Source organism: Gopherus evgoodei, chromosome 11 (genome assembly GCF_007399415.2).
Source record: "Gopherus evgoodei ecotype Sinaloan lineage chromosome 11, rGopEvg1_v1.p, whole genome shotgun sequence".
Lineage (NCBI taxonomy): Eukaryota > Metazoa > Chordata > Testudines > Testudinidae > Gopherus > Gopherus evgoodei.
This window is the reverse complement of record NC_044332.1, coordinates 63,876,693-63,896,386: the sequence shown is the minus strand read 5'-3', so window position 1 is coordinate 63,896,386 and position 19,694 is coordinate 63,876,693. Positions and strand designations below refer to the sequence as shown.

Here is a 19,694-nt window from a genome sequence, read left to right as displayed (position 1 = left end):
CTTGATGCTGGTCCTTATGCTCTTGAGCCACTGCAGGACAGCCTGACAGACCAACTTGAAAAGTGCTTCTTCCTGGCATAATCCCTAACAGTACCCTGGAAAAACTAAGTCAGATTCTACCCTATGCTGTGGTCTCCGGCAGCACAGGGAGTTGAAATGACCATTCAGAATCCTCCTGTCCCACATAAAGCAGACGTAATGGCTCTTCAACAAAATATGGCCCTGTGAAAGGGGATGTCACTTATTGCATCAGAGTTAATGGGAACAAATAGTTTAAGAAATGTTGACTGTGTATTTCAAATTAAAAAGTAGTACATGCTAATCAAATAGCAAGCAGGAGGAATTGTGCTAGTCCACTTAAGAACACATAGTGGAGGTAATTCTTTTCTTATTTATTTAAAACTTTTATTTACCCTTGCTTAAATAGGGGCTGTATCTGGCACTCAGTCTGTGCTAGACTGTCACAGCTCTTACTCTGCTGCACAGAATATGACTCTGCTACTCTCTGTGGTGAGAAGAGCAGGGTCTACTCATCTGATAATCCCTGCTGTGAACAAATGGCTAGGGAGGAAGCAAAGAAGAGCAGAGTGGGAGGAGCCATGGATTTGTTACTTCTACCCACTGGCTAGAGGAGATAGTTGGGTGCTGAGATGGAGTGAGCTGCTCCACAGAAAGAGGTGAAGTAATTTTCTCTACCAGAGCAAGGGAGGAGTAGATGAGCAACTGTGACTCTTGAGTCATAACTGGATCCTTGCTCTGCTCCTGAGGTGATACAGCTATCCACCATCCCTTATTCAAGGCAGAGTATATAGTTACAGTTTATACATTGGTTGAACTCTTACAAAAAGCAATGACAGTTTCGCGTGAACAACTACTACAAGACCAGGCCATAGTACATGGAATATTCCAGTTGTAACCTCTGGGCCAGGTTGCAACACCCTTACTCATTGAATAGCACCTTGCTCCACATTTGGTGTCAGCATGGCACAGCAGGGTGTCAGTATCTGTACCTCTAGACTGGCAAACCAATGCAGAAAGTCTTTTTTTCAAAAGGACAATTTAGTAGCTAGGTTAGCTACTGAGATTAAACATTGTTTTACCAGGGAAAAAAAGCATCATTAATACTCATATAAAATATAGTTTTGTACCTATTACGTGACTCTGACATGTACTTGTGATGGTGTCCTCTTCATCTTCCTGCTGGCTTTTTGTGACCAATTTAGTCTGCACATAATACAACAAAAATCAAAGTAAAGAAAACATCTTTCACATGTCTGCTTTTGGTAGCATAGACCAAAAATGGTGTGAAGCCATAGCACTTTTGTTTTATTGTTTCAGCTGATTATTTACCTTAATTATCCTAATATCCTTTCAGAAATGTTTAGCTGCACAAGTATTAAAAGTAGGAATATATAGTATGTCTTATTCCATGAAAGATGTCTAAAGATAACAGCTTTGATTCTAAATCCTCTAATAAAAGCCATGATATGCAGCTGTCAAGAAAAATTAAGACTTGGGGAGATGTAATTCCTCAAAAGGAAATTACTTCTGCTACAATCCATTTTAATAAGAATACAGAAATACACTCAGATCTCATGACCCTGTATTTGTTTCTCTCCAGGAGTATCAGGTGTCATGCTTTATGCTAAGGAAAATATGAGGTGAACTTAATGTGTGACATGGTATCTCCTCATTCGGTTTGCAATCATTTAACTCTGGTGTCTACTTTTCCACCTGTTAAAAGGATAGCTAGAAAGCCAATCATATTTTTAAAAAATGAATCATGCACAAAGATCCCTATACTGATCTTTTCTATTGCACTGTAGTTAAAATGTGTGATTTCAGCCTCATAGATTTTCTAGGTGATGCTTGAGAGGACTGCATAATTCACACTTTTTCTTCTCTCCTATTCATAAAAATGGGTGCACAAATAGTTAAGCTTCTTCCTAGAATGCATTTTGTCAGCCTGCTTCTTACACGTACAGAGAAAAACCTCTTCAGTGTGCACCACGTCTGGCTATAATTCAGATCCAAGGGCGTATGTTTTTTCTTACACCATGCAAACAGAAAGGAAAATACTTGCTAAGGCTGTCCTGAAAGAGAACAAGCCCTGAAGAAAAATTCACTCTTTCACTGCTTGGTGCTCTAGTTAATACTTGTTAACTGCCCTCCATTGCCCTAAGCCACTTCCAGGATCTATTGTACTTTATATACATTCAAAGAAGTATTAAATATGCTTCTCAATCTAAAATCTTAGGATTCATTATTATTTGCAAAACAATTAGTTTTTTTTTAAAATGTATCATGGGCCAGATTCTGCTTGTCTTACTCACACAGGTAGTTCCACTGACTTCTCATAACTAGCATTAGTAAGTCAAGTTAGTTAAGCTCTATAAATTTGCAAAAGTCACGTATTCTTTAAGTGGAAAGATTTTATAAGAACTTTTTTCTTGGGGAACAGAACTCTTCAGGGCATGTGGAATAAAAGAAGAATATGTGCATGGTTTTACTTAACTGACTGATAAAGTAATCTTTTCACATTTAGGGATTGTGTCACAGCCAGGACATAAGCAGCCTGACCCAGCAGTCTGAGCCAGATCCCACAGTCATGATGCAGAAGTAAGCTAGGGCAGGATATTAGGAGATGAGAAGCAGAAGACAAACTGGAGATCAGCACCAAAAGTCAGGAACCAGTATCAGGCTGGGTCAGAATAACTAGAAGGTCAGAGGCAGGAAACAAACTGGAGGTCTGGACCCACAACTTGGATGGCAGGAAATAAAGGAGCAGAGGAGGGGCAGGAATGAAGCAGAGCTGTTTCAACAGCTTCCTGTTCCTGCTACTGGCTTAAGCAGGGCCAGTGGACCAATCAGCCACCCTGGGGCTCCAACAATTGGACCTCAGGGGCAGAGCCTGACACTGTGGCTGGTTTTCATGGGTCCCAGGTAGGTCCTTGTCAACAAGCTGGGTTCAAGACCCATAGGTCATGACGGATTGTATGTGTCCTGCTAATTTTATTAAACTTCACGATAGAGGTCTATGTCCTTGGGTATTCCAAAATGCCCAGAATGCAATTCAGGGAGCTGTATGCAAAGGTGGCTCAAATTTCTCACTTCCACGGCCCTGATTCTGGTGCTACTCTGTCCACTTCTCCTCCTACACTGTGTTACAGTAGTCTCGTAGCTGATGAAAACCTAGCTCAGGACTAGCATAGAATTGTCCTGACCATGCCCCATTTCCATACTATGCCAGCAGTAGTGAGGGTGTGGCATAATTTACCCCTAGGCTGACTGTATGTCACTTCATGATCACTTTTCCTGTGGAATGAGCCACCATAGACCACTTACAGAGGTCTTGCAGCCAAAATATACTGGCAGTGCCATTCAAAGCTGTTGCATCTCACCTGAAGTAATGGCCAATGCTCTGAACAAGTTGAGGCCTGTGTCAGAAGAGAACATTTGGGGTGTACCGTTTTGTGCCTATAGGACTACAAGTGTGAGTGAGCAGCATTTGGCCCCAAAGGTACCTTTTTTGATTAACTTAATCAAAACAGGATGAAGTTCAATAAAGATAAATGCAAAGTGCTCCACCTAGGAAGGAACAATCAGTTTCACACATACAGAATGGGAAGAGACTGTCTAGGAAGGAGTATGGCAGAAAGAGATCTAGGGGTCATAGTAGACCACAAGCTTAATATGAGTCAACAGTGTGATACTGTTGCAAAAAAAGCAAACGTGATTCTGGGATGCATTAACAGGTGTGTTGTAAACAAGACACGAGAAGTCATTCTTCCGCTTTACTCTGCGCTGGTTAGGCCTCAACTGGAGTATTGTGTCCAGTTCTGGGCACCGCATTTCAAGAAAGATGTGGAGAAATTGGAGAGGGTCCAGAGAAGAGCAACAAGAATGATTAAAGGTCTTGAGAACATGACCTATGAAGGAAGGCTGAAGGAATTGGGTTTGTTTAGTTTGGAAAAGAGAAGACTGAGAGGGGACATGATAGCAGTTTTCAGGTATCTAAAAGGGTGTCATCAGGAGGAGGGAGAAAACTTATTCACCTTAGCCTCCAATGATAGAACAAGAAGCAATGGGCTTAAACTGCAGCAAGGGAGATTTAGGTTGGACATTAGGAAAAAGTTCCTAACTGTCAGGGTAGTTAAACACTGGAATAGATTGCCTAGGGAAGTTGTGGAATCTCCATCTCTGGAGATATTTAAGAGTAGGTTAGATAAATGTCTATTAGGGATGGTCTAGACAGTATTTGGTCCTGCCATGAGGGCAGGGGACTGGACTCGATGACCTCTCGAGGTCCCTTCCAGTCCTAGAGTCTATGAATCTATGAATTTATGAATCTATAATGCATTTGGTGGCTGTGTATCCCTCCCAAAGGTGTATGCTCAAGCTTGCTGTTAATGAGATACTAGTTTTATCTCTTTTAAATATGAGAGCCAAGTAATGGTGCTCTCTAGTATAAGTTGCACAAAAATCAGAGATAAGTGCTGCATAAAAGATGGCATTATAGGCCCCCGTGCCTTTAATTAGCACTTGGAAAGAGAAAAGATTTAATTCTACGAAGTATAAGAAAAAAGACTTGAAAAAACACTTTCTAGAATGTTAATGTTTAAAAGAGCTCCATGTTACTGTCAGGTTTTAAAAAAGCAGTACACACGATATGAGATTTGAAGTACAAGTGCCAGTTTCAGTGTTGACCCTCATTACTGAATGTACTTTACATTGTTAAGAGAAGAATAATCCTCTTAGTTTAAGGTTTTAAAAAAGATTTATGCTGTTTTCTCAAAAAGCATTTATTTTTCCTTTTTATAAAAAATACACAATGGTCTATGCTACCACGTGCTAGTGTTTTCAATCATAGATATCTCTCTAAACAGAATCCTCTGCAATCTTCTTCAAAGAAAGCAGGCACCAAAGAATAATGAAAAGAGCTAGAAATAAAATGCGTGAACTCTGAATTTAAAGAGTTTCAGTTGTTTCTCTTGTATGAGTTTGGAGAACAAGCTGAAATTCCTCTTAATTTATAAATCCTATTTAACAGCATATTTCTTTCAAAAATTAGACTTAAGAGCACAAAGTATGTCCTTTCATTTTCTCTATTCTAAATGTCCTCAACATGTTGGCACTAGTTATTTCATTTAGGAATTAAACTCAACAAAATTCATAAGGAATTCACAACTGAAGCAACTTGAATCTTCAAAAACAGTATAGTTACAATACTTTGATTTCCAGTTTAACAAAAGGACGTATGGTATAAGATAGGTAATGCCTTTCCACCATGACTAATTTGTCCTTAAAAGCTAAATAGGATAATTTCTCCCATTATTTATGTATATTAAGGACAATCTTTGTACTTCACTGATAAAATGAAGTGTGTTTCTTAAAGATATACTTAAAATCCTAAATGACTGTTATTGTTACATTTAGAAAGACTTTACAAAATGAGAGACAAAAAGAATAGCAAATTATTGCAGCGTTATAAAATAATAAGAAAGCAAAAAAGAAATTGTAGAAGCAATGGTTCAGAGCTTTTTATACTTCTGTACAGTGACGATATACCCTAAGCTGTCAGGACCATATTAAATGGGGCATAGTTAAATTGAGTGGCTCTGATAAGGGGCTCCGCTTTGCTATCAAAGTTCTAGATCAGTTGGATTGAATTTCCTGCATATTGCACATTTCCAGACGTTCATTCTCTCTCTTTCCTTTCAGTGACATTACAAGGGCAGCCTTAGATATGCTTATAATTTGTGGTTTTATAATGCAGGGGACATCTACATTTTCAAAGAAGAGATGATACCACAGAAGCCAGAAGCAAAAAGTTTTCCAAAGCATTCATTCTGCCAAAGCATTCATTCTGCAAATTCTGAGAGAGTTTTAAAAAATGACCTTGTATATCCTTTTAGTAAAGACATTATTTGAATGAAAATACAGATACACATTTGCCTGGACTTGAAAGTATGTCTGTGATACTGTAACCTTAAGCACTCTGTAAACTAAGAGGTTTTCCAATTCCCCTTATGAAGCCTTTTGAAACTTGCTTTACCCTTCAAATATGACCCAGAGAAATATTTAATTACTTCCTATTTCAAATTTTCTCATACGAAATGGTAGCATGTGCTGTATTTTAATAACCCATTTTGTCAGAACAAAAATGATATGCTTAAATTAATGCTGTACACTGCACACATTTGGTACAAACATTCAAATTATTTTGCAAAAAGGGAAAATAATATGGTTAACACAACTATGAAGAGTGAAGAAAGTTTTTATGATACAAAATTAAATGCAGTTAGAGTTAAAATATCTATATACCACTGATATTTGAAACTTTATAACATCATGGAAGAAGTCCACTTTAAAGGAGAAATCACTCTCAGCTGAGTTCTAAGATTAATTATTAAAATGTTCACAATTAAGGGTATCTTTAGAGTAAGATCTTAGGTCACAATTCTGCAAAGATTTACACATTCTTAGCTTTATTCATTTGATGCACAGCAAGCACTACTCACAATGTGTAAAGCTAAGCAAATACATGCATAACCTTTGCACAATCAGGGCTCATGAGCTGACAGTGCTTAAAACAATTTTCCTTAGGAATTGTAATGCTTATGCTCTCTGGACAAATTAAAGTATCAGATCCAGTTAAAACTATAGAGAAGCACGAAATTCACTTCAAGGGGGAAATTTTTCAAAGGTACAAATGGTAGCTAAGGGGCTTAATTCCCATGGAAAGTCAAGTATCCAATTCTCACTTGTGCGTTTGATAGTGACAAACATCCTTAAATCTGATTCAGTACTTTGCTTTTTTCCCCATTGTTTTACACTTTTTACTTTTTAATGGTTTCAATCATATCAGAAGAATGTTTGATGCAAGTGTATAGTTTTCAGGGGAAAGAAAGGAAAACTGTCCTCTTATTTCATTGTGCTGCACTGTGATTATGGCGTCATTGTGCAAATATATTTACAGAAATTGAGTTGCCAGTAAAAGCAGTATGATCTTCATGAATAGTCGTACAATCTGGCCCATAATCAAACTGTCAGATTTGGCATTAATTCATAGTTATCTAGTTCTTTCTAATTCTTTCTACTATATATAAACAATTATTGTATTGTTTGCCTGTACTGACAATAAGAAACAAAGCACATCCAGAAATTAATTTAAAGGGAAATAATGTTTTTGTGCACTAAAGAACTTACCAGTGTCTCATGCTGCATTTCCATATCAGCTTTTGTTTTGCTGTTTTTCTTGTGGCTTCCTTGAGCGCTGATAGAGTTGCTGGGAAGAGAGGAGCCCTGGGAGCTGCCCTTCGACACACTCCTGTAGGAAACATTATTTGATCCACTTTCTGTCTGCTGAGCTGCTTTCTTATCAACTCTGCAGGTAGAAAGTGATTCCTCTGATAAATTACATTGCCCTTCTTCAAGCACTCTACTTTTCCCATCCCTTTAATGTTTAAAGTAACCTCTCTATATCGTTCTGTCTCTAGACCTTTGAGTGATAAATGTTTCTAACTAGTCTTGATCAAATCTGTCACTTGCAATTTCAAGTAGTATATCAATTTAGTCTTTCACATACAATGATTTATTTTATATTTAGAATTGCTGTGGGGCAAACTGGGAATCACTGTACAATGATTGTTGAGTGTCTTTGTGGCCTAAGGTTATGGTAGCTGTAAATGTAATTATTTCTGGCTAGCTACCAAATACACATTTGCTGGTTACAATCACTGAAAATGGGAGAAATAAAAAACATGTACATCATTTTCCTGTTTCAAACCATATGCCTACATTCCTGGTTTCTGGTATAGTTTGAATTCCTATAATATTTGATCAAATTTATCATTCTTGGGGGGAGGGATAGCTCAGTGGTTGAGCATTGGCCTGCTAAACCCAGGGTTGTGAGTTCAATCCTTGAGGGGGCCACTTAGGGATCTAAAGCAAAAATTGGTCCTGCTAGTGAAGGCAGGGGGCTGGACTCAATGACCTTTCAAGGTCCTTTCCAGTTCTAGGAGACTGGTATATCTCCAATTATAAAATAAATAAATTAATTTCAAAGACCATTGGTTTGGTTAACATGAACCAGATTATAATTTTATTGCTAACATTTTCCTCTAGAGATTAAAATCTTGATATGTACAAAACAAATGCTGCTATTGTAACACCAACAGATCCCAATCGTCAGCAAGTGGGATTCAATCTGCAGCCTCTGGATCTTAGTGCATGAGCTTGGTCTCGGGGCCACTGCATGGGACAAAACACCACACTCAGCATGTTCTGGGTTACACTATGCATTCCTGGGCTAGAAGAAACATTCTTGCATTCTGTTTAACACTGAGGATGCACATATAGCTGCGGAGAGAAAAAAAACTGCACATCCCAAATTGTTTCATAAAGTAATTACCTGTTTAAAAGTTCTTTCATAAAACTGTCTTTTGCTGAACATGTGATGGTGGAGGAAGCATTCTTTTGATAACACCTAATCTGGCCAGGGATATCTTGCGAAGCTTTTGTATTCTTTTTGCCTTTCAAAACATCATCTAAAATGTCACTATTTTCAGTTTTCTTATTAAATTCATTTTCTGCTTCACAGTGTTGATCAGTTTTCTTTTTATCTTTTTTTTTCTCTGACTTTGCCTGCTTATTTCCAAAACCTGAACCTTTTGCTTCTTTCTTTTCTACCTTTGTTTTAGGAACATCAGTTTTTCTACCATTCAGGGCTGGGAGTTTACTCTTACGAAAACCAAACCAGCTAGCTATAGAGGGCCCGGTCTTTTGTTTCATCTCAGTGCTGGGAGACTTGTTTTGCCCTTGACCCTTCTGCACATTTTCCTGGATACACAACATGACTTTTTCTTCTATTGTAGGTTGCACAACAGATGAACTCAAAGCACTGGTAACCTCTGAGTTTTCTGATATCTTTAAAGAGGTTTCTTGTCTTTGTGACTTGCTTGCTTCAAGTTTATGAGGATATTGTATTCCATCCAAGTTTTGAAATGATGAAATTTGTTCTGTTGGAATAGTAGGTGATGACTCCAACTCCAATTCCGCTTGCAAGATACTTTTTTTGTTTAGTGGATACTGTTTAGAATTCTCACTGCTTTTTTCATTGTGGACAAATATATTTGGTGAATCTTTCTGAGAAGGTGATTTGTTTCCCTCACATTTTGAAATGTTGTGAAACAAGTCCACTTTTGGAGATGTTCTGAATGGTAGTCTGCTTGGGCTACCATGCTGACTATTGGAACTACTCATGCTTCCATCAGAACCTTGTCTAGAACAGAATTTTTCCGGGACTTTTGAAGTATCTGAAAGGGTCTCTGATGCCATTGCTAACCCAGGACTGGCCTTGATTTGGAATCCTTCCATGGTAGAGTTCTGCCTTGTTAAAGAATTTCCTCTTTCAGAAGTGTTAGTAATAATCTGAGTTCGTACTTTTCCTAGCCCTTCTGTCACAGGGGTAGCTGGCTTTTCCCCTGTATGAATGCTGAAACTTTGACTACGGGCTTTTGCTCCATTCATTCCCAGAGCCGGTTTTAAGTATGTTTTGCTACTAGAAGAAACAGATCTCTTAACTAATTTGTTTTCTAATCCATCTCCTCTGTCTACCATCATTCTGCAGTTTTCAGGTGAGTGAGGTGATGCTGTATCAATAGTAAGTCCCATGGAAAAATGATCTCTTATTTCAGTATCGGCCTTAGTGACTCTTAATTCCGTACTCATTGTTTCCATGGTGGTTAGACACATGGATTCATCCTGCTTGTACTTACATGAACTCACATTGCTTTTGGAAGCTGCATTTATACTGTCTTTTTCTTGTTTCCCTGGTACAGTAGAATTCTTCCTGAGGAGTTGGGGAGATTTTACAAGTAGTTTCAGTCCTACAGGGAGACGGGTTTTCAGTCCTTTCTCATGAGAGATTTGGATAGCATTTGTCATGTCACTGCCATGAAATGATAGTGGCAATGAGGAACGGTTAACATGAGATAGAAGAGGCTCACTACTATTTGCTGTTTGACATTGTGGAGATGTGGGCAGACTGTTTGGCATCTTTTGTGGCTGAGGCACTCCACTGCCATTGGATAGTCCTTTTTTGCCTGAATAGGTGCTTTGTGAGGAAACCGTTTCCAGTGACACACAAGCTAGAGAGAAAGTCTTAGCTGTCCGTAATCCTGGGTTAGAAAGCCCCTGATTGCTGCAGAATACTGACTGATTAGAGGGTTTGGGGCAAGCTCTTTTTGTGAAAACTTTGGAAGGCCCTTGAGAGGTTCCAGGGGAGCTGTGGGACTGCTGAATCATGTTTTGTGTGCTCATTTCTCCATTCTCTTGGAGGTGAACTAATTCAATTTTGGCCATGAAAGGCATATTTTTTGTTAGCATTTCATGATTAGGTTGGTTATGAAAAGCAATAGGGTTTGCAATTCTTTTTAAGGGTGACAATTTAAGACTATTTTTTGCTGTTTCATTGGGAACAGTTGTGCCTGGCTTTATGGATAAAGGTGGAGAATGTTCATAATTTGGTTTTATCAACAGTGAAGTTGACCGGCCCGGAGGAGGGGGGGGTGATGGGGATCGGGTTTCTACAATTGCTAAGTCACAATGAATATCTCTGGTTGGGGGCTCTCCATAGTCACTGGGTTCGATAAGGTGCCGAGGCATTAATGGCGATTCTGAAACTTCATTCTTTGGATTCTTTGTCCAATCACTTTTGCCTGGAATTTTAGAATTTTGAGGAAGATGGGCAGGGCGCTTTGGAATCTCTATGTCTATTTTCGAATCCAGATTATGAGTTGGACTTTGTGCCTTTTTGAATCTTGACAGTTTCATAGGCAGCAAAACTGGTGATTTTTCTAGGGTTGTTGGGCCAGATGATAAGGCTGCAGCAGACTCCCCACTATCTGTCATCTTAATTTTCTGTGGTGAAAACTTACTTCTGCTGGATATTTTAGTCAAGTTTTGGTTTTGATTGATACCTGCATGAATAGTGGAGATGGAATTGGCCTTATATGATACATTGTACACTGGCTTCACTAGCTTTTGTTGTAGAGTATTTTGCAACAATGCTCTTCCAAAGTGTAATGATTCACTGCATGTCAGGGGGACAATTGTATTTTCATTCCCTATGTTATTCTGAAGAGTCCTTTTCTCGATTTCATCTTCAGGTGTTTCTAAAACAGTGTAGTTTCTAGCATCAGTTCCTGTCTGCAAATTAGCTATTCCGTGAGGTATAAATTCAGTGTATTCTGCATTGGGCCCACTTTGTGGTTGGTTGATGGAAATTTCATTTCTAGTCACAGTGACTACTCCAGTTTGATGTGAACTGAATTCAATAGGCTCGCCATCCTCAGCATCAAATATTACAGTAGTGCATTCTTCAGAAGAAGTCTTTTTTATAAAGTTTTGTTGTTTAATGAAATTACATGTCTTTGGCCCAATATCTGACTGAGTGGATACTTGTTTTTCCTCTCCGTCAGTAGATACAAACTGAGAATTTTCTGTCCCTGCAAGCATGTCAGAGCTCTTTGTATGCTTGTCAGTAAAGGGAGTTAATAACAACTCTGATGGACTTTTTTCATCACCGCTTTCTATATGTAATTCATCCATGACTTCATTGTCATCAGTATCTGAAAACTGTAAATTGAGGTCCTTCCAATGAAGATTAGCAGCACTTTGATCTAGCTGTAGTACAGGCAGCTTAACATTTGTGCATGATTTTACCTCTGACTGCAAATCATTGACAAAACTAGTTAGTTTTTCAGGTCTTTCCTTTGAATTAAAATATGAACCTTTTTCTGGTAAATGTTTCCCATTAGGCTCCCAACCAAATAGACTGTCAGAAATACTGTGGGTTAATTTATTACAGTAGAGCCTGCAACCTTTGCTTGGTACTTCATGCAGCAACACTAAAGATGAAGATTCATCATCTGCATCATCATGTGAATCTGAATCATAAGTGAAAGTTTTGTTGTGCTCGATGCAAACACTCCCTATTTCTATTGGCTTACAATGAGTTTGTTCTTCATGGCTGCCACATTTAATTCCAGGGGAATATATTCCTTCATTGGAGTCCATGCAATCTTTGTAACCCCATTTTGATATTACTGAAGATGGTTCAAATAATATTTTTCGTTTCTGTAACTTCTTCAGCCCTTCCAAAATGTAGTTTTCCTTGATACGAGTTGGAGGTAGATCATCTGTAGGACTAGAGAGGTTGCTTGGGAGTGAAGAACCAATGCTTATTCTTTTATCCCAGCTTATAGATGACTATTAAAAAAAATAAGAATATGCTGATAAGAAAAAAAGTAACACCTTTTATTTAATTGGTTATAAATTGCATTTGGTATTAAATCTCATCTTGACAAACTGCTATCTTTGGAATTGATGACAATATTCTTTCTTAACACAATATTTCATAGTAGTGTGAAATGGGGAGGGTGATTGGTGTGTGTAAGAGAGAGAATGTGGATGAGAGGGGTAAGACAAAGAGAGCAGAAGACATTTGAGCGTGAAAGAGAAAGGGAATGTCTGAATGAGAGAGAGATTGGGAAAGCAGAGGGAGAGAATAAGGATAATTGGCTTGAATTTAGGGGAAAGAGGAAATGGGAATCAATGAGGTGAGTGAATAAAAAGTGAGAACAGAGGATAGTGAAGGGGCTGTACTCATGCATGCAAACTTATGGTCAGGTGATCTGCCATTTCACATATGAGGAAAAAAAAATAAGGGAAGACTACACAGCATATATAGTAAATATGCATATTTACATGAACTCCAGACCACTATGACATGCTGGGCCCTGGGAGAAAACCTCACGAACCCTACTTCTACTTCTACATTAAAGTCTGTGAGGTAATGGGTCCCCCTATAAGTACCTAAGATAGGGGTTTGTTACTATTGTTATTATTAAGTGAAGAAGTGGGGTTGTTTGGGAAGTGGGCTTTGTATCCTGCAGTTAAGAACAGTATTAGCAGCTGCTCTTGCCTGGATGTGACTCAGGCAGCTTAGAGATCAACCACGCAGCCCAGAAGACAACTAGGAAAGGTTCTGCACTATGGACCATTTATGGGTTTTTTCTTATAACTGATGCTTGGACTTGAGATAGGAGAAGTCAGTAGTACGTCTTACGTTTATTGTTTGGCTTTATATGCTAACAACCAAAAATAAGTACAGCAACCCAGAAGGCAGAAGAGATTTTATTTTTATTAACCTGAGAGTTTGGTGTTTGAAGGAAACCCTTAGCTCCCATACAGTCCCAAATAGTTTTCTACATGGAAATCTCCTCTCTTTCTGCCTGTTTCAACTTACCTTTTTGAAAAGGTAGGAAGCACAATACAACAGAAAACGCTTGAGTATGAACAGCAAACAAAAATGCAAATTGAGCAAAAGCTAAAGCTAGGCATAGCTAGAAAAGAAAAGGCAATTTTCTTACAGTGAGATAGAGTGTGACTGTGGTACTTTACTAAATTATAGCAAATGTATCTTTACCTTAAATATTACAGAAATTTCCTACCCCTCTGACTGCATAGACTGTGCTCCCTTCAGGATATGGTCAAAGCCACATTTCTAAAACATTGGAAAAACTATTGAAAAATATACTATAGGGAAATATCTTCCTCCGGCAAGTTGATGCACTAGTTGTGACTTCATAAGAGTCTATGGATTCTACCATTCTAAACATAAACCAGATTCACAGTGAAGGCCAAACCTCAATGTGATTTGTAAAACTTGCTTGGAATAGTTCTTGTTAAAATGTTTTGCGTTGTTTTAAATGACTGTGATACTTGTGAAAAGTGCTGGAGTGAATGTCCTGAGAAAATAAAACAATCCATTTATCAATGGTAGAGGCAGTGGCAATGTGAGCATCTTTGTGCCTCAAGGCCTCATTGAGAAGGACCACCTCAAAGGACCAGCTGGTAATTCTGGGTCAGGTTCTCTGCTGTACCCAGCTTCTCCGTCTAGCCCCAACCCAGGGCATGGTTTAAAGCAGTGTTGCTCTAAGATCTATCAGCGGGCAATGGTCCCCAGGGAAACATTGGCCAGCTGAGGATAGCCAAAACGCAGAGTGGTCAAGCCATACCTCTTTCCCACCAACAACACATCCTTTCTCACCTCCCTGGGTAGGGGGCAGCAGGGAGGGAAACATAGGAGCCAGCTATACTGTTTTACCTTCACTGGAGGCTCCTCAATGCCAACAAAATCCACAGCTAAGGGCATGCTCCTTTTGTGCTGCTTGAGCTGCACATAAATAGCAGAGCAGGGCCAAGAATCTACCTCGCAGTCTTTGAACTCTAGAATGCTAAGTGTGTTGGTGGTTCTTCTGAGAAGATCAACTGTCTACTGGGTACTTTACTCACACCACAAACTTCTTCCATTGAACATACATAAGATGGTAACTTTCAGTCACTATTTACCAGGGTTATATCTAGGGCCCTACCAAATTCACGGTCCATTTTGGTCAATTTCATGGTCATATGATTTTAAAAATCATAAATTTAATGATTTCAGATATTTAAAACTGAAATTTCATGGTGTTGTAATTGTAGGGGTCCTGACTTAAAAAGAAGTTGGTGGAGGGGGTTGCAAGGTTATTGTAGAGGGGGTTGCAGTACTGCTACCCTTACTTCTGTGCTGCTGCTGGCGGCGGTGCTGTAGTTAGAGATGGGCGGCCAGAGAGCAGTGGCTGTTGGCTGGGAGCCGCCACCAGCAGCAGTGCATAAGTATGGTATTGCCACCCTTACTTCAGAGCTGGGCCGCCAGAGATCGGCAGCTGCTGGCCAGGAGTCCAGCTCCGAAGGCAGAGCCGCCAACAGCAGCAACACAGAAGGGTGGCATGGTATGGTATTTCCACTCTTACTTCAGAGTTGGGCCCTTGACAGAGGTGAAAGTAAGCTGGTCCGATCCGGTCCGGTGAATCGGTAAGAAAGTGCCGACCGCATTGGCTGGGCTGCTTATAATGGCGGGGAGCAAAAAGCGCAGCTTCCCGGGGCTCTGGTGATGATTTAAAGGGTCTGGGGCTCCCAGCTGCTGCTGCCACCACTGCGGCTGGAGCCCTGGGCACTTTAAATTGCCGTCGGAGCCCCAGGGCTCCCAGCCAATGCCACTGCTACCCCGGGGCCCTGGCAGCGATTTAAGGGCCTAGGTCTCCCAGCTGCCACTGCCACCACCGTACCTGCGGCTGGAGCCCCAGGTCCTTTAAATCGATGCTGAAGCCCCGGCAGCAGGGGCGGGGCAGTGTTGAAGAGCTGGCTGGAGGATTTGGGCCCCAGCTCCGCCCCTTCCATCTGAGGCCCCATCCCTCTGGGGGCCCAGAGGCTCCCCCAACCTGGCCCAGAACCCGGCCACCCTGCGTATCAGTAAGACATTTAAGTTACCTTCACTCCTGCCCTTGGTCAGCAGCTGCCACTCTCTGGCCACCCAGCTCTGAAGGCCGCAGCACAGAAGTAAGGGTGGCATGGTAGGGTACTTACTTCTGTGCTGCTGCTGGCTGGGCGCCTGGCCAACAGCCACTGCTCTCCGGCCGCCCAGCTCTAAAGGCAGTGCAGAAGTAAGGGTGGCAATACTGTGACCCTACCTAAAATAACCTTATGATCCCCCCCGCTGCAACTCTCTTTTGGGTCAAGACCCCCAATTTGAGAAATGCTGGTCTCCCCCCATAAAATCTGTATAATATAGGGTAAAAGCACACAAAAGACCAGATTCCATGGGGGGAGAGACTAGATTTCATGGTCCGTGATGCGTTTTTCATGACTGTGAATTTGGTAGGGCCCTAGTTATATCTGAACCTAAGAGCTGAAAGTTTCCATTTCCCAAATCCTTCACTCCTTCACCTCCCTAATCTAGCCTCTCTCAAAAAGCCTACTTTGAAGTTAGCATGATTAGAAAAGGAAACTAAATGAAACATTTTGACATGAAACCTGGAGAAAATCCAAAATTGCCAAGAAATTGTTGTTCAGAGAAGAAGGCTACCATTCAATATGCTCGGTTAATGCAGAGACAGGGAGAATAGAAAACGATTAAAAACAATATGAGCTCAACTTGCTTAACCCTTTGGCACTGGTGATGGTGATGCTCCCAGTGTGGTGTGCTAATTCATCATGCATTAGCACTTTGCATTGAGGTAACTCAACCATTAGGGTCAAGGGGCTAAGCTTCCCTATATGATTCAAGCTGAAATCTCTCCAACTCTTCTATTTAAGGCCATTAGATCACATGAGACCTCCTTTCTGATCTATTTTTTTCCTATGCATTGTGTAAGCAAACACTTTCAGTTCATATGTTTCCTGCCTCCTAAACCATAACAATATTTTTTTTAAAGCTGCTAAATATACCAAATTCTACCCTTGATTAAATCCAGGAACCCAAATGAAGCCAGTGTGGCACTGCTTGGCCTCATGTGTAAATGCACAGACTTTTTTTTGCATGTTGCACTCTGTAGGCCAGGGGTGGGCAAACTACGGGAGCAGCTCAATGCAGGGTCAGGGCAGGCAGGCAGGGAGCCTGCCCTGGCACCAGTGCGTGCTGTTGCCACTCCGGAGCTGCTCCAGGTAAGCAGCGCCGGGCCAGAGCCCGCACCCCTCCTGCATCCTGCACCCCAGCTCCCTGCCCTGAGCCCCCTGCCTGCACCGCAATACCCTGCTGCACCCCAACTCCCTGCCCTGAGCCCCCTCATAGACCCTGCACTCCTCCTCTGCCCTAATCTCTTGCCCTGAGCCCCTTTCTGCAAACCGCACCCCCTCCGACACCCCAACCCCCTGCCCTGGCCTTGCATGAAATTTCCCCACCCAGATGTGACACTCGGACCAAAAAGTTTGCCCACCTGTGCTGTAGGCCCTTGTGCCAGATAGCTTAAAGAGTTACGGAGGCCTGACGTTTGTTCGGACAGCTCCTCTCACATTCTCATATTTCCCCCCACCAAACTCTAACAAGTTTGATAATCATGTAAAGAGATGAAGGGGGAGAAGATTTAAAGGGGGAGAAGAAGAAGAAAGGCAAATAGTTCAGAAATTTCTGACAGCTCCATTCCGCTGAGTAGGAAAGATAGAAAATGCAGACCAGCTTGGCTTAACCAAAAAAATAAAAAGGAGTCATATAAAAAATGGAAACTAAGACAAATTACAAAGGATGAATATAGGCAAACAACACAGGAATGCAGGGGCAAGATTAGAAAGGCAAAGGCACAAAATGAGCTTAAATTAGCTACACGAATAAAGGGAAACAAGAAGACTTTTTATCAATACATTAGAAGAAAGAGGAAGACAAAGGACAGGGTAGGCCCACTGCTCACTGAGGAGGGAGAAACAGTAACAGGAAACTTGGAAATGGCAGAGATGCTCAATGACTTCTTTGTTTTGGTCTTCACAGAGACGTCTGAAGGAATGCCTAACATAGTGAATGCTAATGGGAAGGAGATAGGTTTGGAAGATAAAAAAAAAAAAAAGTTAAAAATCACTTAGAAAAGTTAGATGCCTGCAAGTCACCAGGGGCTGAGGAAATGCATCCTAGAATACTCAAGGAGCTAATAGAGGAGGTATCTGAGCCTCTAGCTATTATCTTTGGAAAATCATGGGAGACGGGAGAGATTCCAGAAGACTGGAAAAGGGCAAATATAGTGCCCATCTATAAAAAGGGAAATAACAACAAACCAGGAAACTACAGATCAGTTAGTTTAACTTCTGTGCCACGGAAGATAATGGAGCACGTAATTAAGGAAATCATTTGCAAACACTTGGAAGGTGGTAAGGTGATAGGGAATAGCCAGCATGGGTTTGTAAAGAACAAATCATGTCAAACCAATCTGATAGCTTTCATTCATAGGATAACAGGTCTTGTGGATATGGGAGAAGTGGTGGATGTGGTATACCTAGACTTTAGTAAGGCATTTGATAGTCTCACATGATATTCTCATCAATAAACTAGGCAAATACAACTTAGATGGCTACTATAAGGTGGGTGCATAACTGGACGGATAACCATACTCAGAGAGTAGTTATTAATGGTTCCCAATCCTTCTGGAAAGGTATAACAAGTGAGGTTCCACAGGGGTCTGTTTTGGGACCGGCTCTGTTCAATATCTTCATCAACAACTTAGATATTGGCATAGAAAGTACGCTTATTAAGTTTGCAGATGATACCAAACTAGGAGGAATTGCAACTGCTTTGGAGGATAGGGTCATAATTCAAAATGATCTGGAGAAATTGGAGAAATGGTCCGAGGTAAACAGGATGAAGTCTAATAAAGACAAATGCAAAGTGCTCCACTTCGGAAGGAACAATCAGTTTCACGCATACAGAATGGAAAGAGACTGTCTAGGAAGGACTACAGCAGAAAAGGATCTAGAGGTTACAGTGGATGACAAGCTAAATATGCAAAAAAAGCAAATGCGATTCTGGGATGCATTAACAGGTATGTCGTGAGCAAAACACAAAAAGTCATTCCTCTCTTCTCCGCTGCACTGGTTAGGTCTCAACTGGAATATTGTGTTCAGTTCTGGGCACCGCATTTCAAGAAAGAGGTGGAGAAATTGGAGAGGGTCCAGAGAAGAGCAACAAGAATGATTAAAGGTCTAGAGAACATGACCTATGAAAGAAGACTGAAAAAATTAGGTTTGTTTAGCGTCGAAAAGAGAAGACTGAGGGGGTACATGATAGCAGTTTTCAGGTATCTAAAAGGGTGTCATAAGGAGGAGGGAGAAAACTTGTTCACCTTAGCCTCTAAGGATAGAACAAGAAGCAATGGGCTTAAACTGCAGCAAAGGAGGTTTAGGTTGGACATTAGGAAAAAGTCCCTAACTGTCAGGGTGGTTAAACACTGGAATAAACTGCCTAGGGAGGCTGTGGAATCTCCATCTCTGGAGATATTTAAGAGTAGGTTAGATAAATGTCTATCCGGGATGGTCTAGACAGTATTTGGTCCTGCCATGAGGGCAGGGGACTGGACTCGATGACCTCTCGAGGTCCCTTCCAGCCCTAGAATCTATGAATCTTGTTTCAGATGAATTGAGTTAATAAATGAAACAAATCGATTTGCTTTACCCTTTTACTGCACATCTTTCCATCATTCCAAGTGTAGGAGGAGCCACTGGAATATTCACTGCAGGCACTTGATAGAGAGAGTTCACTGCTACTGCAACTGCTCCGGGGATATAGGTGACTGGGCCCTGTCATATTTAATTGACTCTGGCATTTCAAGGCAGGTATACTGGATTTCACATTTTGCTGGCATTCCTAAAACACAAGAAGAAATGCAACAATCTTATGGGTAAAAACAGATTATTTTCTTTTCTACCTGATTGATTTAGTTAATAGGGCAAAATGCAAGTGTGCCATTTATACTTGCATAATATTCCATTAGGATCTGATAAAAATTAATGAATAGATGTAAAATAAAAAGAAACAATGTAACATTTAGCTTTATTAGAACAGAAAAAAAAATATCAATCCCTCCAATTCTTTTTATTTATTTACTGTGGCTTCAGTATTCTGCTGGTCTTTCTGCAAGAGTATTTTGAGTCTGTTTGAATTCTGCTGTAGATATTAGCAGCATGCTCCCGTAAGATATCACAAACTAAGTTATAAGAGTACAAGTACATCTTGACAACTGCATTATAGCCCCACAATGTAACAGATGAGGCTCTACCAACTGGACAAGGTAAATTAATTTAGTGTCCCAAACAGAATGTCCACCGAG

At 40.6% G+C, this 19,694-nt stretch overlaps 1 protein-coding gene across 3 annotated transcripts in view; it reads right to left on the bottom strand.

Annotated features, from left to right (window-relative positions):
* The window catches only part of NCKAP5 (NCK associated protein 5), a 375,692-nt gene that overhangs the window by 71,072 nt on the left and 284,926 nt on the right, over positions 1-19,694 (bottom strand). For 2 of the 3 annotated variants that reach the window (XM_030580665.1, XM_030580667.1), the window contains 4 exons: positions 19,040-19,231; positions 8,414-12,273; positions 7,210-7,387; positions 1,149-1,224 (listed from right to left, as the gene is read on the bottom strand). In XM_030580665.1, coding sequence (XP_030436525.1) covers positions 1,149-1,224; positions 7,210-7,387; positions 8,414-12,273; positions 19,040-19,231 — 4,306 coding nt within the window. The remainder of the gene's footprint in view (positions 1-1,148; positions 1,225-7,209; positions 7,388-8,413; positions 12,274-19,039; positions 19,232-19,694) is intronic. The other variant, XM_030580666.1, reaches the window with a different exon arrangement.